This window comes from Aquarana catesbeiana, linkage group LG07, assembly GCF_042186555.1.
Source record: "Aquarana catesbeiana isolate 2022-GZ linkage group LG07, ASM4218655v1, whole genome shotgun sequence".
Classification (NCBI taxonomy): Eukaryota; Metazoa; Chordata; class Amphibia; order Anura; family Ranidae; genus Aquarana; species Aquarana catesbeiana.
This window is the reverse complement of record NC_133330.1, coordinates 67,278,022-67,304,012: the sequence shown is the minus strand read 5'-3', so window position 1 is coordinate 67,304,012 and position 25,991 is coordinate 67,278,022. Positions and strand designations below refer to the sequence as shown.

The 25,991-nt window shown below is 40.9% G+C and overlaps 1 protein-coding gene across 3 annotated transcripts in view; it reads left to right on the top strand.

Moving 5' to 3' along the window:
* CACNA2D3 (calcium voltage-gated channel auxiliary subunit alpha2delta 3) overlaps positions 1-25,991 on the top strand; it is a 1,508,837-nt gene that overhangs the window by 992,775 nt on the left and 490,071 nt on the right. For all 3 annotated transcript variants that reach the window (XM_073592282.1, XM_073592284.1, XM_073592285.1), the window contains 2 exons: positions 10,476-10,547; positions 25,372-25,452. In XM_073592282.1, coding sequence (XP_073448383.1) covers positions 10,476-10,547; positions 25,372-25,452 — 153 coding nt within the window. The remainder of the gene's footprint in view (positions 1-10,475; positions 10,548-25,371; positions 25,453-25,991) is intronic.

Genomic DNA, 25,991 nt, shown 5'->3' with positions numbered 1-25,991 from the left:
ATGAACAGACTTGCCTACACACGATCACACCAAAGTCCGACGGATACGTACGTGATGACGTACGACCGGACTAAAATAAGGAAGTTGATAGTCAGTAGCCAATAGCTGCCCTAGTGTTGGTTTTCGTCCGTCGGACTAGCATACAGACGAACGGATTTTTCAACTGGACTCAAATCTGTCAGAAAGATTTGAAACATGTTTTAAATCTAAAGTCCGTCTGATTTTCGCCCGAAAAGTCCGCTGCAGGTCCGATGAAGCCCACACATGGTTGGATTGTCCGATGGATTCGTTCCGTCGGACCAGTCTGGTTGAAAAGTCCACCCGTGTGTACACAGCATTAGGATTGGGTGATCCTTCTTCAATACCTATGAATACCTTAAAGTGAACCTGTTATTACAGAAATATGGCAGCAACAGGTGCTCCCACATTGCTATCATGAACTGGTTGCTTTGAATGGAATCTGTTATGATTTAAGAATTGTAGACATGTTGCTGACATGTTTTTAAAGGTGCATGTTTTGGGCTATTTTCTTGGTGAATTTCTTAAGCATGTGCATATTAGAGAAGCTGAGATCTGAAAGGATTATACTGAGGTCAGCGACTCATTAGGTAGTAAAGGACAAATTAAGATAACAGCCTTGGAACTTGCACCTTAAAAAACAAACAAACAATGGCAGCTCCCATATTCATATGCCGACAGGACTTTCAAAACCCAACTTCACCCTTTTGGTTTCTCCTGTTGAACACACTGGTGCCTTTTAAGGCCGGTCATTTATTTATTTTTTATAAAAGCTTACAAAGCATGCTGGGACTTCACAGCTATTCTCAGTCCAAATACCATTTAAGCCTACCTCAGCTGATCCATCTTTTTGCAAGGCAAATAGCAATGTTTACTTGTAATAGTGGGATCTTGTCTCCAGTATACGTTTAAAAAAAAAAAAAAAAAACTTCTGTCTGGCGTTATTTGTTTTCAGCTTTCTTCTTATTTTCAATTTCTTCTTTTACCCAGTGTAAGTAAAGTTTTGTCCTCTTGGCTGCCATACATTATACTCTGCTTCATTTACCCGTTACACTTTAAAGCGTTGAGTTCTCTGACATCAGGGGTTGAAAAGTATTTTTCAAGAGGTTTTTTTTTGTATTCTGGCTTAAGGATTTCATACACATTATGGAGGCTGCTATACACAAGCTTTTACTGAGCAACTTACTGACATTTCTCTTCTTTCAGGTTTACCTTATAATGGTCACATAAGCAGCAAACCTAAAAATCAGATCAGAGTGCTAATCAATAGGTACATTATATATCTCAAAGACTTTACATTGCTCTTACCAAGAAAACAGATTTCGCTTCTTTTTTTCCTCATGTTAGTTAGAAATTGAGAGAAAGTTTCTTTGTTTTGTGGGAAAATGGCTTAGAAGAAACATAAAAGGGTGACAACAGAAAAAAAAGACCAAAAAAGACCAAATGGTCCATCGTGTCTGTTCCTTTTTGATATTGTTTTTTTTTTTTAGCAACCTTTTAGTCTGAATATAAATCTATGTTTGCCTGGAACATGCATAAATTCACTTACTTAACTACCTTACGTAACTACCTCTGCTGGAAGTCTGTTCTAAACATCAATTACCCTTTTGGTAAAATTATACTTTCTTGGCCCAGTTTTGAACCTCCTTCCTGTTAGTTTGAGGTCATGTCTGTAACAGAATGGCTGCCCCCACATAAACCTTCACAGAATGGATATCATGATTTTCACATGCATCAATGTCTTCCTAAGTACTGTTCCTAACCTGTTTTATTGTTAATCGTGATATTGTTCATATATGTCTGTGGAAAAGTTTGTTTTAAGGTCAGTAGCACTTAGAGAATAATTTTATATTGCTCTGGATAATCATATGTATATTATTATATATTATTAATGATTATATATTATATATTACAATGTTGTATTAATTATATTATTTTCATTAATACTGTAATAAAAATGAGTATTAATATATATTAATAATGCTGTAGTTAATAATTTTACCATTTCATTATTTTTTCTTGTCTATAATACAAGGCCCCTTTCACACAGGTGCCTCTGTATAACGCAATCCACTTGCTCAGCAGGGGATCTCTTCGCTGATCCCTGCTTAGCAGGTGGATGACCGGTCCGTGTCTGCTCCACAATGCAGAGCTGACACAGACACAGTCCCACTCTCCTCTGTGGGGCAATTGGATGGAAACAGACCGCCTGTCCGTTTCCATCCGATGCCATCCAAACCGATCCACCAGATGGATGTTGAATAGGACCACCATCCCTCTGTTTTTGGCAGACAGGATCGGATAGGATGGCGGCAGGTGTCAGTGGAAATGCCTGACAGCCACCACTCCATAAAAGAGACTGGAGGGTCCAATCAGGTCTGCCTGAAAAAATGACAGGTGGAGCTGATCGGACAGCCCATGTGAAAGGGGCCTAAGATTTATTTATTCTATTCTCCTAGTAGCCATTGTGACCAAGACTGAAAGTTGGGGAAAATCCCTTCACTTTTCTCAGTGCTTTTAACCACTCTCTACTCTATTAAAATTACTTGAAATATTAGTATTAGTTGAAAGGTTTGTTCACTGGCTTCTGCACTATGCGCTTGCATATATATTACTTGTTAGCAAAGAATTCAGTTTAAGTTACAGCTTCCTTTTAAAAACAGGCATTCAGTTACTAAGGGTCATCGTGATTTAAAATTTTTTTTTACCTTATTATTTATCAAATTTTAGGATCTTGTTTCGGTTCATTCCACTTGTATGTGTTTGTTGTTATTGTGTTAATTTTGCTAGGGAGTAGAAAGTTTTATGTGTATATGTGTGTGTGTGCATAGTATGTGTTTCATATTTCATGTAAAAAGTTTCATAATGTTTTTTTTGTTTTTAGCAAATTGTTCTTCGTTAGTCTGATTAATGTTACAAATTGGGAAAAACAGAAATTGCCATAAGGTTATTGCAATAATGTAATGTTTTATAATGTAATTATTTCCTGTATTATCTTGAGTTATAGTTTGTGAATCACTAACAGCTATAGTTATTGCACTTAAGGGGGCCACAAAAAATGTTGGTTCTTCCGCAAAGAGAATGTATCTTGTAGAATTCAAAAATATATGGAGATTTAGATGGCCCCTTAAGAAAAATAAAACAAGTGAAAGAAGTTAAAGTATAACTAAATGCAAAACATTTTTTTTGTTTTGGATGGAGTGAAGAGGGATTAGAACCCCTGTCAGTTTTTATTGCTATCTGTGTCCCAATTGGGGAGATTCACTTCCTCTGTTTGTTCTGTTTACCATTATCATTGGAAGTGAAATGAAAAGAAAATCGCAAACTTTGGGTTGTCCCCAGAAAAATAATAGAGGGGAAATCTTCCAATGGGGACACCAGTTCTGGTGACCTGTGGGTCCCCAATGGATTCCCTTAATTTACAGGGATTACCTCTCACTTCCTCTTTGGCTATGGGACAGGATTGAAGGGAAATCTCTGCAAAGGGCCACAGATGGCGAAACAAAATCTGACAGGGGTTTTATTTCTCCCTCGCTCTAAAAATGAAAAAAAAAAACGTTTTTTCAATAGTTGTACTATAAATTACTCCCAAATATAGTATATTTACAGTACACCTCTGTGCATACCTTTGCATAGGTATGAGCAGTCATGAGTACCCCAAGACTCAAGAATGCTGGGATGCTCCTAGCTGCAAAGCTTAATTTTTCCTTAGTTATGGGTTACCCTACCCCTTTTCCATTCCCTTGTGGACCTTGGTGTGGCCCTTTTTTTAAAAGGCCAGAAGACAGTTTTGAAAGTTAGCAGGATAGCCCTAAACTTTCTTTGTAAAACTAAAGGATATGGGTTTCTTGCGGTACCCAAAGTACTCTAAAGAGGCACTTGCAGCACTCAAGGGTGCTCTTTGAGGCTATTTTTAAAAAAGTTTTGCTTCCTAAAGAAGCAGGTAGGGTTTATAGTGGAACTCCAGGACAATGCTTTTTTACCTGCAAATGATTGTTATTCCACCAATCCAGTGCTGGGATTTATACTCCCCTTTACATGGCAAAGCTAGGAGAATTATACCATTTTTTTCTTAGCGTTAAAAGATACATTGGTGCCACCCCCTTGCTCCCACTCTCTTTGTTGGACATTGAAGCAACAGAACACTGATAAGGTCATCCCTCTGCTCATTCTGCTTTATCACTGTTAGGCTGCTATAAAACAGTGCAAAGAGCAATGATAGTCCATGGAGAACATTAACTCATAGCAACAGTTTTCCATACTGCTTTTCACCTTCCTGATTGTACTTCCTTAAAATGAGTTTGGACATAATAATTAGTGTGGCTTTGGTTAGATGGCAGAAAGAACAATCTTTGAAAAAGTACAAAATGACCTTCTTTAACCCCTTCCCACCTTTCCTGTTATCTGTTTAAAAACATTCTCCCATTAAGTTGCCAGTGCTGGGAAAATGTTTATAAGCCTTTAGGACCCATTCACACTTGTGTGTTTAAGCAATGTGTGCTAAAACGTGCAACACACTTGATGGCAGCCCAATGCATTGTACAGTAAAGCAAAAAGCACATAGTGTGTTTTGGAGTGCACTGCATTGCTAAAAAAAAGGTATATTTTTTCACCTTTTCTGGTTCATGCTGTAATGCATGTTAATTTGTGCTCAATGACGCATATGAAGGGGGTGCCTAGGTGTAAATTAACCCCTAAAGTTGGCAGATCACTCTGATCTCCATGGGGAGCTAATTCAACAATCCTATCATAGGCATGACTATCCCTTGCACTGTCATTGCCATAGTTGTGTTGTGGAGGTGCAGTGGAAAGGTGAAAAATGTTTAGTTAGGTAAGTGTAGAGGTGATCCAGGCAATCGATCCCTTGTACAAGATGTATGGGCAAGTCACTGTGTCGCTGTCCAAACATGTGGCTGTGCGGATGTCCCTTCTTTTTCCAGGGGCTCACCTTACTCCTCTATAAGCCCAGGACCATTGTGGGGAGACATGATCAGGTCAAGGGTGGTAGAGATCAGGAACCTGCCTTCTCAACCTTCCCCTGCTTTTTTTGAACCTGCTCATCTCTTATCACTTCCAGATTCAAAGCTGTGAAACTCCTGATGCTAGCTGTAAAAGCAGCTTGAGGCTTTATATCCTTAATCTGCTTGTATTGTACTAATGCATGTGGGGCGCTTGATGTCTCCATAATGAGCAATTTTATACTCCAGCAATGCATAACTTAGCATAACTTCCAGCACTGAAAAGCACCTATGAATGGAGGACAGACAGATGAATGAAAGGTCCTCCTCCTTCGATCATAGAGCACCTTTATTTCATGGAAGCTGTAGTACAGCTTCTTTGAATGGAGGAGGGGAGCAGACAGCGCAGGCATTGTTGGCACTCTTGATGAATGCCTGTCACAGGCCCCTTGGCTCTATCAACCCTTGCAATATCAGAAGAGAACCACTGCTGGGGTGTGGGGGGAAGCAAAGAAATTAGGATTTCCATTAGGAAAGCCAGAATCAGCACAACCGATCCCAGCTACTCTGCTACATGGCTCACACCGAAGGGTGCAGACCCTAAAACAATTCACGGTCCACCAACTATGGTAGCACGAAAAACAAGTATGGAGCCACTCAACTTCCGGAAGTCCAGAATATATTTGTTAATATCATCCTATACAGGGAAAATCCACTTGCAACTGTTACGCGTTTCACTCCATCAGGAGCCCGGTGAAGTAAAAAATTTAAGAGCAGCAAGAGGATTTTCTCTGTATTGGATGATATTAATAAGGTACTCTGGATTTCTGCAAGTTGAGTGGCTCAAACCTTGTTTTTTTTTTGTCCTACCAGAACCTGTGGTAACAGTATCCACAGAAAAAAGTTTTAATATTGGCTTTAGAAGTGGTGACTGCTCTAGGTTTTTTTGGCTTGCTTCTTTATTTTCACCAAGTGATCCAGTCAGTAACACCTTTTTTTGTCCTAGAGTGACAACACTCACTGACTGTACTGTACCTGTGGAGGAGCAATGATGTCACATGAAGTGTGCTAGGACTACAGAACACTGCCTCCCCTCCTTCTCTCTAACATAGAGGGAGGCAAATTGTTGTTTTACAGAGGTAACATAGGTTAGGCTGTACAGATTTCCTGAGATGTTAGGGCAGCAAAGATACTGTGTTGTCAGTTCACCACAGGACAATGTGGCAGGAACACTCCCTCTTAAAGTGGTTTTATGCATGAAGGTAAAAAATCTTTTATGTGCAGCAGCCCCCCCAGGCCACACTAATACTTACCTGAGCCCCCTCTCAATCCAGCGATGTCCATGAGATCCAGGGACTCACACTCCTGATTGACTTTTGGCAGCAAAGGGAGCCATTGGCTCCCACTGTTGTCAATTACAGCCAGTGAGCCAATCAGGAGATGGAGGGGGCAGGGCCAAGCTGCAGCTCTGTGTGTGAATGGACACTCAGAGCTGCAGGTCAGGAGTGTGCCTGCTTGGGACCAAGAAGAGGTGGATTCAGGCTGCTCTGTGCAAAACCACTGCACAGAGAAGCTAAATATAACATGTTTGTTATTTAAAAACAAAAAAACAAGGCTTTAATATCCATTTAAGGAGATTGCATTGTAAGATTCCAATATGTATGGTAAACCTTAAGGTTTACGTACAATTTAAGTCTTCCAACCAAAGGTTTACAGTATTTTGACCAGGGTGTCAGTACTGGTTACAATTAAAGAGTGGTAAGGAAGACCTCTTTGTATTACAACACAGATGAAGCTATAGAAAGTGAGCAAAATCATCAAATGCATTGTATGAAGACCTGCACTGTATTAGTAATTCATTTTTATCAGCTGAGCTGTCTCAAAATTAAATATGTCACACATAATATATAATCTGAAATTTCCGTGGTGGTGTTTTTAATAAAGCAACAATCTCGATTATAACCATAAATAACCTATGGCCTTGACTTCAAAGCGCATTACTGAATACATGGTATTTATTGCTCCAGAGCTCCAGTCCATGCATGGTTGCGTAACATCTCCCTGTTTCGATTGGAATTGTTAATTGCACATATTTACTGTGAGCATGGCAAACATTTCAAAGAATCCAAGGGTCCATTTCTCAGTGGATCACATACCAACATATGTAAGCTGTTTATAAATTAAATGCAAACAAAACAATAAATAATGATTAAAATTAATATTAGTAATGTAAGTTAACGACAAGGAAATTGTATTAGGTAACAGCCATCTGGCTCGTTGAGCAATAATCCCCATGATGCCTCAGTTTCATGAACCAGTCTTGCCTTAAATATGACACAGCTTGCTATAATTCTTGTTGTGATTTCTTAAAGAATACCTGTAGTTTCATTAGTTCATTATTACTCGCCCCTGCAGCTAGCTTAATAATATCATTTGCAAGGGGTACCTATTCTGCTGATACATGGGAACTTCAAACATAGGGACCTCAAGTCTGAAGACTTTTTTTATCTCTGTCTTTCCTGTATCAGCTGCTCCCAGGTACCACTAGAGGGAGCTGAAAGGAAAGCAGGACATGGATTACCCATTTATCCCAGGAGAGAGCTAGTCTCTCATTTTCAGCTCCCTCTAGCAGTTGCTGGAAGCAGCTGTTGGAGGAAAAGAAGGCTTGCATGCTAGAGGTCCTCTATCTATACAATTAAGAAGAGGAATAAATGGAGAAATTAAGTATAAGTGAAATGTAGTGGAAGCCAAAACTATCAATATCACTCAATGAGCTGCTTAGACAAAATTTCCTTGATATACACATGTTCTATATACTTTCAAAGACTGTGTTTTTTGGGTGGCTGTGTATTTGCATTTTGCATCCTTTTTATGTATGTGATTGTCATTTGTGTATTGTTGCTTCACATGTTTTACTTTTCTATTTCTCTCCTGTCTGTTGTTTGGGGTTTTCGTTTTTTGTTTTTTTTTTTTACTGAAAAGGTAAAAAAAAAAAAAAAAAAGAAGCTAATGGGAGGTTGTTAATTTGTTAGGTCCAATATAGTTGAAAGTAGCTTCCGTAATGCAGAGGAACAATTTATAAACACCAAAGCCACTTTAGGTTTGCCTTCCCTTTTGACTTAAATACATTTAGCAAAAATGGGGACATTTTGCTAAAATCTCCAGATTTTGGCCAAAATATCAGGGAAATTAAAATCTTTAATTTTGCCAATCCCTTATTAAGAATACTGTAACGGATAAGTGGTGAAAGTGCACTTATCCTTTAGAGAAAAACTCAACATTTCATCCTGAAGGAAAGCTCCTTCTCCTCCATTAATAGAGAGCTTTTCATTTATGAAAGTGATAGTGCAGCTTCTATGAATGGAGGAGGTGGGAGGCGAAATCTAATCAGATGAGCAAAACATATATTTCTGGAGGGATCCTGTGCAGTCTGTATTGCTACAGTTTTAAGGAAAAAACGTAATTAATATTTGGCAGTTTTAGAAAATCAGAAGGCTGAAGATTGAACTAGAAAGTCAATTTTAAAAACATTTAATTGCACATTGGCTCATGTTGGAACTATGTTATATAACTTTTTTTAACAAAAGTGGACTTTTTCTTAGATGAAAGATTCCTATTGACTAAATACAGTTGAAGCCTTCATAATGCCACTAGCAAGTGAATTGCATCCCTATGAGAATTTGGTCTTGTACCAATTTGACTTCCTCCAAATTGTGTAGTTGATGACAGTCAACAATTTTTTTTTCCCCAAAAGTCTAAAAATTTCACACACACCCCCTTTTGAACAAAAAATGTGTTTTTCTGTGGAGTAGAATTAGGAGAACGTGTGTGTAAAATGATACTGTGTTTAGAAGTCAGGTGTGCACATCTGTAATTGTGACCTTGCCTGGGTGTTTTCTTTTATTATAGCCCACGCTGTGTCTACTGGTGAGGTCTGTGTATTGGCACAACTGACTTTAGAGGAACATAGTCTGACAAACTGGCCATATACTAGTAGAATTTCATTCAACACGGTTTGCTTTTTGGAATCTTCAGAAGATTTACTAACGGCTAGTGAGGTCACAATTGTTTTCATCTGTAGCAATGAGAAGATTCAAAGGAACAGGATGACAAAGTTTTCTCAAACTAATAAAAAATTCAAATTGTGAATTTGGCATTTATTTGTGGAAAATTGTATATTTTGTAATGCAAATCTGTTGGCCACAAAAAAAAAAAATGAATATGTGTGGAATTCCATTCAAGTAGCAGTCAGGATGAAATTCTAAGGGCTTTTGGACTAAATTAATTGACCCAATGATGACAAGATCGAATTGTCTGATTAACAGTTTTTCACAATTTTTAAAGAAAATCTATCCTTACAATTTTTATTTTACAATTTTGTCTGGTATGGGACTAAGTACCTGTAGTATTTTGTCCTATGTTTCTATGTGCTTTCTAACCATAGTTATGAGGTCCAACTTGCACCCCTCTCTCCTGCTGCAGCCGGTTTGACAACAGCTCTAAAGGAGATGGATTGATAAGTGCAGCTTGTCTTGACTGTACACTTCCCCAAGAAAAGCAGCAGCAAGAGGAATGCGGGAGGTGAGTCTTCATCTGCATTCCTCTTGCTGCTACTTGTCTTGGGAAAGTGTCACCAACTGCACTGATCAATCAGCCATCTTCTTCATAGCTGTTGTCGGATCGGGCATGGTAGAAGGTGAGAGGGGCAGGTCATTACTCATAACTAGGGCTAGAAAGCACTCAGAAATGTGTGACAGAGTACTACATGTACTTTGTCCCATAGAGGACAGAAATGTAAAATACAAATTCTAGGATATTTTTTAAGTTTGAATGCATTTCTACTGGCTTATGTTCCCTGTCACTCAAACAATCCTGTTAATGGTGAGAACTTGTGAGTAGCAGGATCTCAATGAATCTCAATCTCAACTCACCTGCTTGTATGTAACACTTCCTTGTTGGTTGGATGAGTGAGACATTGCTCTCTTGCTGGTGACGTACATCCTACAACATTTTTGTAAGCATTGCCTTGGCTTTCCAGCTAGCGAGGGAGTATCACATGGAAGCAGAGCAGCGATAACCCTGTTCATTTTAGCGATCCTGTCACTGGCATGCTCTCTCCACCAACAGGATGGCTAGGGTGACATGGGCCTTAAAGACGTATAATAGGAGATCATGTCTTTATATGTAATATTGTTGAGGTACATATGGCACCCTAATCTTCCTTCACCCAAAGACAAATACATAGATTTTCTAGTTCTTAGGTTTAATTTAATATTTTATTAATTTAACTTGCCCTGTATATTGAACTAGGAGAAATAAAAAAAAAATGAAATATAGTACAAACTTGGTGAAATCAGTCATGCTGGAATGTATTAAAAAAATTTGTTTTCGGTATCAGAAATTTCTGTTTAGCAAAGCAAACCAAAATATCATCACTATGGATGATTAACTGCTAACATTTTGTGTGCTTCTTTTAATGTTTCTCTCTATCCTGTCCAGCTTGCCGATGATCAGGGAATGGTTTTGATGACAACTGTTGCAATGCCTGTGTTTAGTAAAGAGAATGAAACGGTAAGTGCAATGGTGCAATCTGGTCAGTACTTTATATTTTCTTTTCAAAATACTGTATATTCTGTAATTTCTGTATACTTTTAATACACCAATAATACAGCATCTAAGACATAACCTTTAATGTACAGTGCCTTGAAAATGTATTCACACCCCCTGAAATTTTCCACAATTTGTCATGTTACAACCAAAAAAAGTAAATGTATTTTATTGAGATTTTATGTAATAGACCAACACAAAGTGGCACATAATTGTGAAGTGGGAGAGAAATTGATACATTTTTTACAAATAAAGATGTGAAAATTGTGGCGTGCATTTGTATTCAGCCCCCCTGAGTCAGTACCTTGTAGAACCTCCTTTCACTGCAATTACAGCTGCAAGTCTTTTTGGGTATGTTTCTACCAGCTTTGCACATCTAGAGAGTGACATTTTTGCCCATTCTTCTTTGCAAAATAGCTCAAGCTCTGTCAGATTGGATGGAGAGCATCTGTAAACAGCATTTTAAGTCTTGCCACAGATTCTCAATTGTATTTAGGTCTTGACTTTGACTGGGCAATTCTAACACAAAAATTTGCTTTGATCTAAACTATTCCATTGTAGCTCTGGCTGTATATTTAAGGTCGTTGTCCTGCTGGAAGGTGAACCTCTACCCCAGTCTCAAGCCTTTTGCAGAATCTAACAGGTTTTCTTCTAAGATTGCCCTGTATTTGGCTCCATCCATCTTCCCATCAACTCTGACCAGCTTCCCTGTCCCTGCTGAAGAAAAGCATGCCCACAACATGATGCTTCACCCACCATGTTTCGCTGTGGGGATGGTGTGTTCAGGGTGATTTGCAGTGTTAGTTTTCCACCACACATAGCGTTTTGCTTTTAGGCCAAAAAGTACAATTTTGGTTTCTTCTGACCAGAGCACCTTCTTCCATATGTTTGCTGTGTCCCCCACATGGCTTCTCGCAAACTGCAAATGGGACTTCTTATGGCTTTCTTTCAACAATGGCTTTCTTCTTGCCACTCTTCCATAAAGGCCAGATTTGTGGAGAGCACGACTAATAGTTGTCCTGTGGACAGATTCTCCCACCTGAGCTGTAGATCTCTGCAGTTCCTCCAGAGTTATCATGGGCCTCTTGGCTGCTTCTCTGATTATTGCTCTCCTTGCCTGGCCTGTCAGTTTAGGTGGACGGCCATGTCTTGGTAGGTTGGCAGTTGTGCCATACTCTTTCAATTTTCGGATGATGGATTTAACAGTGCTCTGTGAGATGTTCAATGCTTGGGATATTTTTTATAACCTAACCCTGCTTTAAACTTTTCCACAACTTTATCCCTTACCTGTCTGGTGTGTTCCTTGGCCTTCATGATGCTGTTTGTTCACTAAAGTTCTCTAACAAACTTCTGAGGACTTCACAGAATAGCTATTTATACTGAAAATAAATTACACACAGGTGGACTCTGTTTACTGATTAGGTGACTTCTGAAGGCAATTGGTTCCAAAAGATTTTAGTTAGGGGTTTTAGAGTAAAGGGGACTGAATACAAATGCACGCCACACTTTTCAGATATTTATTTGTAAAAAATTTTCCTTCCACTTCACAATTATGTGCCACTTTGTGTTGGTCTATCACATAAAAACCCAACAATATACATTTACGTTTTTGGTTGTAACATGACAAAATGTGGAAAATTTCAGGGGGTATGAATACTTTTTCAAGGCACTGTATGACCAGTAAGATAATTTTCTATTTTATTCTCTTGCTTTATTCGATTGGTTACCCCGTTCACAGAATAACACAGAGTCTGTGACGGAACCATCAGTATACCACTTCCTCCAGTCTGAACATAGATATCAGATATTATAGCTGCATTTGGAACCAAGAACTAGACGGGACTAGCTCAGCTGCAAAACTGGAACTTTTATTGAACAAACTCACACAGAATATATACCCCACAGGAGAACAGACCCCTCCTGATCATATTACCCTAACAATACAAACTGTAACCAGAAATATAATTAACATGCACTTATTAACCACTTGCCAACCAGCCGCCGCCGATATACAGCAGCAGGTTGGCTCTATTGCGCAAATCGCTGTCCCGGTACTGCTTTTTGTGTAATAGATATAGCGGGCCAGCACCAGAGACGGAGCCAATGCTCGTGGCTGGCAGCTGCAATGTCTGCCAGCCACCCGTGATCACTCCACAAAGAGCCAGAATGGGGATCTGCCCATGTAAACAAACAGATGCCCGTTCTGTCAGGGGAGTAGAGAGAGATTGTCTGTTCCTAGTGATTAGGAACAGTGATCTCTCTCTACTCCCAGTCAGTACACTCCCCCATAGGTAAAAACACCTCCCTAGGACACACTTAACCCCTTGATCGCCCCCTAGTGTTAATCCTTTCCCTGCCAGTGACATTTATACAGTAATCAGTGCATTTTGTGTAGCACTGATCGTTGTATCACTGGTCCCAAAAAAGTGTCAAAAGTGTCCGATCTGTCTGCCGCAATGTTGCAGTCCCGCTAAAAATCACTGATCATCACCACTACTAAAAAAAAAAATAATAATAAAAATTCCATAAATCTATCTCCTATTTTGTAGACGCTTTAACTTTTGCGCAAACCAATCAATATACGCTTATTGTGTTTTTTTTTTGTTTTTTTTTTTTTTACCAAAAATATGTAGGAGAATACATATTGACCTAAACTGATGAAGACATTTTTTTTATTTCTTTTTTGGATATTTATTATAGCAAAAAGTAAAAAATATTGTTTTTTTTTTTTTTTTCAAAATTGTCGGCTTTCTTTGTATATAACGCAATAAAATAAAAACCACAGTGGTGATCAAATACCACAAAAAGAAAGCTCTATTTGTGGGAAAAAAATGTGTTTGGGTACAACGTCGCATTATCGCGCAATTGTCATTTAAATTTGTTTGGGTACAACGTCGCATTATCGCGCAATTGTCATTTAAATCACAGTGTCGCAAAAAATTGCCTGGTCATTAAGGAGGTAAATCCTTCCAGGGCTGAAGTGGTTAACTAAATGACTTAATGCCCACCCAGACAATGTTATGGTTAATCAGATTTCCTTAGACTTGCCGGCACCGAGCTCACAAAGTACACTACACAATATCATAAGTTCAACACTCCCACAGTAGTTTGCTAGCAGACAATAGGTGAGTTAATTAGTACAATTAACAATGCAGTCCCCTCCAAAAGCCTCTGTCCCGGGAGAATCTATCACAGGGTCCTGAATAAACCACTCTAATATTGTAAGTGGACTCATAGTGCACCATTGTATTGCAACAGTGAAGCCCAGGTAAGGGTAACCTTAAAAAGGACAAGGGCCTGCATTAATGCTAACAAGCATTTTAACTATGCCAGTGCAGCATTAATGAAGATCGCTGTTAGTTTTAACATTACATGTACTCAATTATTATTTATGTTATTTATCCAAAGTAAATAAAAAATAATAATTTTGCATAATTTTGGCAACTATGGAGATATACTGAATTCAGATTTAGAATTTGTGGCTTATTTTAGTTGAGCACCATAGTATATGCTTTTTTCTTGGCTGTTTCAAATGCTTAGAAATACCTAACAGTGACATGGATTTTCCTTGCCCCCTCACTAATTAGCTCCTAATAGCTATTCTGTTGTTAAATGTTGAAAATCAGGCTAGCATAACACAGACACAGGGGTAGAGTTAAAGAGTGGGCTATCAGTGTAAATAGGTACGGTCTTGTAAATTATCCATGGCGAGAAAGCAATCATTGCCCCTGTAAATAATCTGTAGTTAGGAAGGGCCAGAAATAAGGATACCTGTTCAGCCATAAACAGTCATTTTACCAAACTGACTGATAAGGTTGGCCCTTACATCTTTAAAAGAGAAGTAGGGCCAAAGCTTTTTTGGCCCTACTTCTCTCAGAGAGCCGCCAAGAGCCTGAGCCAGCCACTCCACCCCTATACAGCCTGGCACTCCAGTGACCACTGGAGGGGCAGAGTAGAGAGCGGGTGACTGACAGTCACAAGTTCTCTGCCAACTGAAGACCAAGAACTGAGCGATCAACAGTCTTTGATCACTCAGTTCTTGGTCTTATAGGTAGCGGTGGACAGATGTAGCACTAGACCGATGCTGCTTTCACCAAGGTGAGTATGAATGTTTGTGATTTTACATTCCGGAACTTCTCTTTTAATTTTCCTGCTATAATGCCAACGAGCCCGATATACAGTAATTAAAGGGGTTGTAAAGTTAATTTTTTTTTTTTTTTTAAATAACAAACATGTTATACTTACCTTCACTGTGCAGCTCGTTCTGCACAGAGTGGCCCCGAACCTGGTCTTCTGGGGTCCCCCGGCGGCTGTTTCAGCTCCTCCCCGCAAGCATTTACCACCTTAATGCGAGCTCCCTCGCACGGTGGTGAGTGCTTGCGGGCGCGCTCCCGTGATACAGCCGGCGGCTATAGCCGCTCGCTGTATCACTCGGCCCCGCCCCCCGGCGCGCCGCGTCATCGGATGTGATTGACAGCAGCGCGAGCCAATGGCTGCGCTGCTTTCAATCCATCCACTGCAGCCAATCAGCGACCAGGCTGAGCTGCAATGAAGATGACGAGGACGAGCAGCGAAGATTCGAAGTGTCAGGTAAGTAAAACGGGGGGGCTGGGGGCGGCGGTACTGTCAAAAGTTTTTTCACCTTAATGCATAGAATGCATTAAGGTGAAAAAATTTTTACCTTTACAACCCTTTTAATGCTGATGTAGCCTGTGAGCCAGGCTCAGCATATGTTGTCACATTGGAATAAACTAGTCATTTCACCACATGAGGATTTAAAGGTGACTTATTTAACATTATTCTCTTTCTGATCCATGAGTCCAGAAGTTAAAATATAACAACATACTCAAAGAGGGAACTTTTAAACTTGGAATGTGAATTCAGATGCAGGAAAGCTTCAAACTGGCTCAATGGCACTGGTGAGGAGGTTCCAACACAGCAAGGCTTCCCTCAACAGGCACCCAACAGTAGCTGAAACCATAGAAATACAGAAAAAAGTGCCAGACCTGAACCAGATGAGAGACCAAGATAATTTGAATTGTTGGCCAAAAAAGTCATAAAAAAACAGCCAACACATTTTAAGGGCAACGCCATTCCCCTTCATCAGGGCTCAACACAGGATAAAACTTAGAGAGTGAAAACAGTGACTTCACAGATCTATATTACAAGCAGTATTGAACTGTCCTCACGGAGTAACAACTTGACAGCAATTGTTGAGCCCTAATGAAGGGGGAGTGGTGTTGCCCCCGAAATGCGCTGACTGTTTTTATATTATTTATTTTAGCCAACAATTAACGTATAAGCCCACATTCCCATTGAACACGGCTTCGAAATTGTGTGACTTCATTTGAACTCACACGATTTCAAAGCCACATCTCAGTCTGACTTCGGGGGCGACTTGAAAGAAATCTGTGCGGGTTCATGCACAGATGCCTATTGAAGTTGCCTATGAAATCGCCAAAAGTAGTGCAGGAACTCCTTTTGGAAATCGGTGCGGCGCCGCAAAGTCGCACTGATTGGGATGGTGCTATTGCCGGCAATTGGTTGCAATTTGACATATGATTTGACCTGTCAAATCGCAAGTCAAATCGCGTCAACATGAACGGGGGGCTTAGATGTAGAGGTGGACCAAACAGGTGCTACATCCCTAATATTCAAACAAAACAAAGCATTTCTTTAGTAGACTTTATCTGCTCTGAATAGGGACAGACATTTAAATTATTATATTGATAGCAATGTTTAAAACTCATTGACCAAATGGCCCTTGTATATAAACTTCATTCCTCATGGAAAGCCCAATATCTATAAACATTGATATCAATAAGAACTTTAATATCTAAAATTTGTGTTTCCATTTGCTACTGAAAAAGTTGGAAACTTTTTTTATGTCGTTTGAACCAACAATTAAAGTTAACTCTGGATAAAAGAGTTAAACTCTTTTATCCAGTTTTGGTCTGGTGCTCTTTTCTACATTTCTACAGAAATTAAGCTAAGGCCTCATGTACACTGCTGCTGCTAAACGGACGTTTAGGCCCCTTTCACACTGGGGCGGGGGGTGCGTCGGCGGTAAAGCGACGCTATTATTATTATTATTTTTAGTGCAATAGCGCCTGCAAACTGCCCCAGTGTGAAAGGGGTCTAAGGAGCAGTTGGGCATTTTTTTCAACTGCTCCTGAACTCTCCTCTATGTTATCTTATCAGTACATGTACACAGGTTCATTTACAGTCGTTTCTAGACAGTTGAGTTTAGAGGCTTTTTTTGGAAAGCAGAAAAATGGGTTCAGAAGCTGAGTTTAGAGGCATTTTAAGCGCCAAACGCTTCTAAACGGGGTAACTCGCGTTTAGCGGCATTGTGTTTAAAGCCGTTTTTCGATTTTGGCTATTTTGAAAAAATATATATATATATATTTTTTTGAAAAATGCTTTTACATGCAAACGCGTTAAAACGCAGCTAAACGCGGCATCTAATTGTGGCAAAACAGACGTTTTAAACGCGGGTTACTATCTGTTAAAGCGGATGTGCACTCCCGATTTTTTTAAATTTTTTTTTACAGTTAAAAATTCCCATCTTTCTAATGTCACACTCACTTTTAGTGTTCTTTTCCTCCATCCATGTCCGTTTTTCTTTAAAATTGTAACTTATATAAATAATATACTGCAGTTTTCATCTTGCTTGTGGGCATTTGAAGCACAAGAGCTAATTACTTCCTGGTTCCAGTACAGTAGATGTAGCAGCATTCCTTGCTGGTTCCCGCACATGCTCAGTGGTAACTGTGCAGAGCGGAGTAAACATCTTTGTTGCCATCACAACGGGTGGCGTCTTAGGAAGTTCCCGCCCCCGTTGTGATGAATGTGATGAGTTGGAATCCCGCGAGATTTTGCGGCAGCTCTCCGCACTGACTCCTGGGATGAATGACACGAGATCCCAGGAGACAGTGCGGCAAGGACAGGAAATGATGCGAATACCTGCAAAATCCCTGCCCACAGCCGCAGGGACACAAAATACACTTAGAACCCATCCCAAACGCATAACAGGGGCTCAGCCTGGTACATCAATTGTGTCACAGTTGGAAACCTAAAATCGATACTTTGAGATATTTTAAAAACATCACTCTCTTAATATTCACTTTTATATTATCTTTTCCAACACTTTTATATTATCTTACGCTATTAGTTTTAATTACGCACAGTTAGTTATTCGGTTGCAAAATGCCCCCAGTACTAATACCCTCTGTTCTCCTACACAGCTTTTTATTTATCTATAAAGAAACAGAATGCTAAGCCAAAGTCTGTTGTATCATTATCTGGTGATATCTAGTTACCATACAAAACTGTGCTCTACAGCAAAAATATAATTGCAAAACCTGGTGAAAACAAAGACCTGAGACAATTTACAGCGCTGGCGAGGTTTAAGAGCCTTTACAAAGACTTTGAACTTTTTAGATGAACATTTCTCAGACATCTGGTGTAGACCACTATAAATTTTGTTGTTGGCGCAAATGAATAAAACGTAAGCGATATAAAGTGATTTTAGGCTGTTAAGGTTTCATTTTAATACAATGAAAAGAAGGAAGCTTGGGTTACCTTGCCTTTGAATTGCTTGAAGTGCAGATTTCGTCCTCCTAAATGAACATTGCCTAACATCACAGTTTTTTAAGTCCAGATGTACAACTAACCTTTTGGTGCTCAAGGGAAAGATAAGACGGTTCCCTGACATGCGGAGTCATCACATACAGTTCCCAAGACAAACTGTCCATGATATTAAAAAATGTGGCTGACGTTTGATTGCACAACCTGTAAATAATTTTTTTTTTTTTTGACTAAAGGCCTATTCAAACTGGGTGTGTTGGGAGGACTTGCCCAGAGAAGTCCCAACCCAAGGACAAAGAAAGAAAGTAGGACATACACTACTTTTTTCTTTGCAGGGTATAACGCTACACTACACTGCATTGCAAAATGCTGCTGTAAATAAACATGAATGGAATGTCATTTTGTGACATTCCAATAAAGTTGAAAAAAGTAAACTGAACAATGAGCTGTGATTGATACAACAGCACTGTGTACTCAACAGCACACATCAGTGGCCACTGGTGTGAACGAGGCCCTAAGAGTCCTACAAAAATCAAACATTTACTAGCTGTACGGGACTCAAAGGTTTTGGGCGCACACATTTTTAGTACACATATTTAGTACACATATTGTAAAGCATGTCTTTTAAAATCTCATGATCACAGCCTATTTTTATAGCAACTGAGATGGGTTCAGCACTCCTGGGCACAGGGTGTGAATAACCTTGAAATATGCAATGGATCTTTTTGGTGGACAAATCCCACTACCACTATTTTCAGCACTAAAAAGACTTCAAACACAGCAGGTACTGTGTAGGGTGCATTCAGAGCTGAAAGAAGGGTCAAGTACTACTAACACATTGTTCAGCAGAGCGATGTGTTAAAGCTGAACTCCAAGCAGATAGAAAAGGCACTAAACCATTAAAGCCGAACTCCATGCTGATGAAAAAAATGATGATATGTACTATATAAAAATTCTATGTGTAAAAATCTGCGCTAGGCTATAGGATTATAAGTGTTAAGCAACTAGCTATAAACTGTTATACCAATTTATGCGATTATAAACAAAAAAACAGCGCTATACATATAGTTAGGGATGGACCGAACACCCCCCCGGTTCGGTTTGCACCAGAACATGCGAACAGGCAAAACATTTGTTCAAACACACGAACACCGTTAAAGTCTATGGGACACGAACATGAAAAATCAAAAGTGCTAATTTTAAAGGCTTATATGCATGGTATTGTCTTAAAAAGTGTTTGGGGACCCGGGTCCTGCCCCCAGGGGACATGTATCAATGCAAAAAAAAGTTTTAAAAAAGGCAGTTTTTTCAGGAACAGTGATTTTATTAATACTTAAAGTGAAACAATAAAAGTGTAATATTCCTTTAACTTTCGTACCTTGGGTGTCTATAGTATGCCTATAAAGGGGCGCATGTTTCCCGTGTTTACACAGTCCGAGAGCAAAATGACATTTCTAAAGGAAAAAAAGTCATTTAAAAGTACTCGCGGCTATAATGAATTGTCGGTCCTGACTCCCGGCAATACACATAAAAGTTCATTGATAAAAACGTCATGGGATTCCCCCACAGGGGAACCCCGAACCAAAATGTAAAAAAAAAATAGGCCCTTCAGGTCTGGTATGGATTTTAAGGGGAACCCGCGCCAAAAATGTTTTAAAAAATGGCGTGGGGTCCCCCCAAAAATCCATCCCAGACCCTTATCCGAGCACGCAACCTGGCAGGCTGCAGGAAAAGAGGGGGGGCGAGAGAGCGGCCCCCCCCTCCTGAACCATACCAGGCCTTTTGCCCTCAACATTGGGAGGGTGCTTTGGGGTAGCCCCCCAAAGCACCTTGCCCCCATGTTGATGGGGAGAAGGGCCTCATCCCCACATCCCTTACCCGGTGGTTGTGGGGGTCTGCGGGCGGGGGGCTTATCGGAATCTGAAAGCTCCCTTTAACAAGGGGACCCTCAGATCCCAGCTGCCCCCCTGTGTGAAATGGTAACGGGGTACAAATGTTCCCCTACCATTTCACAAAAAATGTGTGAAAATGGTAAAAAAACCACAATACACGCCTTGGGACAAGTCCTTTATTCTAAAAATTAAAAAATAAAACAGTCCCACGGAGTCTTCTTCTTCTTCTCGCACTCCAACAGACCTAAAAAGATCGCCTACGATCTGCCTCCATGGGAGGCACCTGCTGTAATGACCGGCCGCTCTCAAGTGACAGCTCTTTTATAAGTGAGGGCGGGCCACACGATGACGTCGCCGGGTTACCCCGCCCCCTCTGACGCACAGGGATATCCCTATGGCTTTCCCGTAGCATCAGAGGGGGGCGGGGCCACATTTGTGTGTGTGTTTAGCTGTCATCTTTAACTCTGGATCCATTAATCACCTAATGAACAAAATTCCAAAAAAGCCAAGAAAATGGTGGAAGTAAGGTTATACAGGGACTTTATAACATGTTGGAAATCTCTGTGTGCAATAATCAGCACTTCCAGTGCTCAGGAGCATGTGCGGCCAAGGAACAGCAAAATCAGACGGTTGAGCCATGGTTTTACTTCCCGCAACCACTCGCCTGAATACTAACATTCAGCCATTCACAGCTGTACACATGCTGAGCTTTGCAGCAAAACTTAAAATGATTGTAAAGGCAACATTTTTATTTTGTTAAAATAACCAACATGTCATACTGACCTCCCCTGAAGCCCTGATCCTCCAGATCTGGTGTCTTCACTGGCAATCCTGGCTCCACTTTCCTGCTGAGTGCCCTCATAGCAAGCCACTTGCTCTGGTGGCAGTGGCGTATCATCCATGGGTGCAGAGGGTTCACTGCACATGGGCCCCGAGTGATCATTGTCCATTCATAACAGAAGTATTGTGAACTGTGTTTACGATGCTTTAGTTTACTAATGAAGAGGACCCTCTGTTTCTTGTTCATTCTCCTGTTCATTCAAAGGGGAGATGCCAGGGGTCTGTTTAGACCCCTGATATCTCACCAAAGCCCCCCAACAGGGCTAATAAAAAAAAAAGAACTTACATAATTACATAATAGTTAAGGTTGAATAAAGACAATAGTCTATCCAGTTCAACCTGTTTTAATAACAATAATAATAATAATCTGTACATTAAATAATAATAATAAAAACAATGTGAAAATTTTTTTTATAATAAACTACTGACACAGTCGACTGCCCCAACCCCCTCCTCTCCAAAAAACCATTGTGAGAAAACAATTTAAGCAATCTAAAAAAAAAAAATAATTTGTAAAACAAAATGAATAAATAATAATAAAAAAAACTACTGAAACCATCAAAAATGAAAAAAAAAATACTAAAAAATTCAACAATTGTAGTAAAAAACTAAAATTGTATATAAAAAAATAAATAAAAATAAAGCTGCCCTACTGACACGATCCTGCACATACTTAACCCACCGCTGTACACTCCGCACTCCTCACCTGCGCATACTACCCACCTCCATAAACTCCGCTCCTGCACATACTACCCACTGCCCCATGCACTCCGCACTCCTCTCGTGCACATACTATCCATCACTGTACACGCTGCACTCCTCTCCTGAACATGATTACCACCGCAATACACTCCGCACTCCTCTCGTGCACATACTATCCATCACTGTACACGCTGCACTCCTCTCCTGAACATGATTACCACCGCAATACACTCCGCACTCCTCTCCAGCACATAATACCCTCCACCATAAACTCTGCACTCTTCTCCGGCACATACTATCACTGCTGGACACTTCGCACTGAACATTCCCTACACATTCTGTACTATGTAAGTTATCTCTAACCACACCCCCTTTAAGACACGGACAATATTTTGCACAATTTAGACCACGCCCACTTTTCTCGTTTTTCTTTTGTATGCCTAGGGCCCACTTTTGATCTTGCACACGGGCCCACTGATTTCATGATATGTACCTGTCTGGGGGAACTTGTACGTGCTCACTCCTGTGCTGGCTCTGTGTGTCCATTGAAGGTAAAAACCTTCTGTCTTTAAAACCACTTTAAACAACATGTTGCTTTTGTCTAATGTAGTTCTATGGGGCCGCTCCACAACTCCACTGCAATTGCGTGCAATGCTTGCGACTACATAGTACAGCAACTATAGGGTTAAATCAGGTGATGAGAAGGTGCCTGTCAAACAGCTCAGAAAAGCAGTCTGAGCATGGATTGCTTTTCAGAGAAATGGCAGTCCCTGCTGCACTTGTGAAGGAGCCCTTAGTCTATGTTCACACTTGTCTATTTTATATGGGACCAGAATCTGGCTCGCCGTTGCGGCGCAGCCCAACTGACATGAATGAGCGACTTTGACAGGCAGTGCTGCTTGTCAGTTCAATCTTCTGTGCTAATTTTGCTGAGATATAAAGCATCGCAGCCATGGCAATTGCACAGCCCCCTCTGGCTGTATTGTAAACTTTAGGTGAGTGGTGGGAGATCAGTAAAATCACAGCTCAACTGTCTGTTTTTACCATCCAATAAAGCGGACCTAACAGCATCTTGAAGTGGCTGTGCTGCTCACTTTTATCATGTCATGAGTATATGTATTAGAACAGAGGGCTGAGAGAGGGTGGGCTTTTAACTGAAAGGGTTATTTGCCCTTTTCAGAATAAAATGAAAAGGTGAATTAACACCCTACACCCTTCTGATCCCCGCTGTACTTACCTCCATGGGTGATGAGTAGGGTTGTCCCGATGCCGATACTAGTATCAGTATTGGCACCGATACCGAGCATTTGCCCAAGTACTTGTACTCAAGCAAATGCTCCCAATGCTTCCCCCGATACCTTGAGAGTCAGCAGTGATCGGCGCGTGGGGTAGTTACAAGCTTCTCCCCCAGCGGCTTTCAGCTGCTTTAGTGAAATCTATACAGCGGTGATCGGTGCTTATAACTCTCCCACACGCGATCACCGCTGACTGTCACCGCATCCTCCATGCCCCCTCCATTCCACTGTCCCCTCCGTTCCGCTGTCCCCCTCCATTTCGCTGTCCCCCTCCGTTTCGCTGTCCCCCTCCGTTCCGCTGTCTCTCTCCATTCCACTCTCCCTCTCCGTTTCTCTGTCTCTCTCCATTCCACTGTCCCTCTCCGTTCCGCTGTCCCTCTCCGTTCTGCTGTCTCTCCGTTCTGCTGTCCCCCTCCGTTCCGCTGTCCCTCTCCGTTCTGCTGTCCCCCTCCGTTCCGCTGTCCCTCTCCATTCTGCTGTCCCCCTCCGTTCTGCTGTCCCTCTCCATTGTGCTGTCCCTCTCCGTTCTGTTGTCCCTCTCCATGCCCTCCCCCTTCCTTTGTGTATGGACAGAGTCAGCTGACTCTGTCCATTCACATAACTGAAACATTGTAATCTCCTGTGATTAGGATGTCTCAGTTTATGAATGGAGAAGAGCCGCTGTCTTCTCTCCATTCATTTTCAGTGCAGCTGAGGCTGCAGAGAAAGGGACTGGGGAATCTCTATCCTCGGTCTCTTTCTCTGTCTCAAGGGGGAGATATAAAAAACACACAAGGTATTGCAATAAATAAAAAAAAAAAATTATTGTAAAAAATAATAAAAATTAAAAAAAAAAAAAAAACACAGACAGCATCAACCCCCCCCCCCCTAAAAATAAAAGTTTCGGTAATTGGTATCGGCGAGTACTTGAAAAAAAGTATTGGTACTTGTACTGGGTCTTAAAAAAGTGGTATCGGGACATCCCTAGTGATGAGTGGCCATGCAGTCAGTGTAGTATTCTGGGGATTTGAAGTCCCCATTCTTCTGCCCCTCCTTTCTGCAGGGCTTCGGTGATGAATCAGGGTGATTCTCTGTGCTGGCGGTGAGCAATCAGAACCACTCTGATCCATCCTGGAAGACCTGCAGAAAGAAGGGGGAGGAGAAAGAGCATTTCAAACCCCTGGACTCAGTGGTGACTGGTGCTTAATATTTTGGGGGGTGTCAAACAAACCTGCCCCCCCGGTAGATGGACGGAAGTGATCAGTGCCCCCCCCCGCGGGAGGCGGACGGCGGCGATCAGTACCCCCCCGGACAGACGGTGATCAGTGGCCTTACCTTAGGAGGCCGATGCTGCTCCTTGCTCCAGGGAAGAGTTGGGGCCGAATAGGAAGTGGGTCCTTCTGAGACCCAATTGGCCAGGATTCCTAAGACTCCCAAGCCAATTGGGTCTCAGGAGCCGTTTTCTGATTGGCCGGGAGGAGAATCAGAAAGACAATAGCGAATATCAATTTGCTATTGTCACACAACTGGATGAGTTCAGGGCTCAGTGCTCTGCCCCTGAGCCAACCCTTTTTTTAAGCCTCAGGCTCTAATCACATGCTTCAATAAAAAAAAAAAAAAAAAACCCTATTGAAATCCATGCGTCCGACGCCCTGCATGTAGATTAGGGGCTGGGCACATGGATTAAGGGGACAGTGCCCCTGTGCTCCTACTGGATGGGCAGCCACTGTCTGGACTGCTGCTACGGCACTGGCAGCTTATCACCCACAGTGGGTGACTGGGATGAGGTTGGGGAGGGTGTATGGTAATGGTACATTTTCATTTTTTCTGAAAAGGTGAACTTACACTTTAAGAATAAAGAATTGTACAGATATCCTAAAGCTTGCGTGCAAGTTCCCATGTCATGTTTTTTACTTTTTGATCAAGAAGGAAGAGGGTAAGGGGGCAAATGTGATTCCAATGAACAGTTGGCAACCCATTTGGGATAAGTCTGGGAAAACCAGGCCCGTTGGCAACTATTCAATTTCTTAATGAACCTGTAGGCTCTGTTATATTGCATACTGGTGCAGGCACAACATGGAGGACTCTCGGTGAAGGCCTCAAGCACCCTTGAACATTTTCTTCTTAAAACATTTGGCAGTGATAAAAGCTGTGGAAATTCACATAATAATTGTAATCATAAAAGTGTCAGATCTTCCCTGATGTGTTGTTGAAACACGTATTTGTTGATTACTGCTGATAAATTTCTCATGTTGGAGCATTTTTCATCCGAATGAAGAAACAAAATGATGCAGCTGTTTTTTCTCATTCTATTTTCATTCATATCCATCAGTGTCTCCAAAACGTCGGCACAACAAAGCCGAAAGTCATCTGTGTACTGTAATAGATTTATGACAACATGAAAATAATTAGTGTATGTCTGTAACGCTTTACCAATGGATGTTTACCTTACTTAGATGCCTGTTTTCCTTCATTTCTTGTTTTCTGCAGAGATCAAAGGGGGTTCTCCTAGGTGTGGTTGGCACAGATGTTCCAGTGAAAGAACTTTTAAAGGCCATTCCCAAATATAAGGTAATACTTTAATAAAAAGGTGTTCATCTATTTACAGGTTGGCCCACCTATTATAATAAACCTCAAGACTTCTTCATTTGGATATTTAAAACTCCACCTTTGCCCATCAGCTTTTTTTTTTTTTTTTTACTTTTTTTTTTAATTTTTTTTATTCTTTATGAAAAAACATATCACCTGTTCACACTTACTGCAATAAATGTAGAAACATGAAGGAACAAGAAATCAAGGTGCTCTTTCCACTGGTATAAAAATAGCTTTACCGCCGTCACCCCCAACGCCCCAGTCTGAAAGTAGCCTTAAGGCTGCTTTCAGACTGACGCGCTTTACAGGCACTATAGCGTTAAAAATAGCACCTGCATATGCGCTTTACAGGCACTATAGCGTTAAAAATAGCACCTGCATATCGCCTGTAAAGAGCCTCGCCTCTCACTCCAGTGTGAAAGCCCGAGGGCTTTCACACTGGAGCGGTGCGCTGGCAGGAAGTGAAAAAAGTCCTGCAAGCCGCATCCTTGCAGCGCTGTAGGAGCGATGTATACACT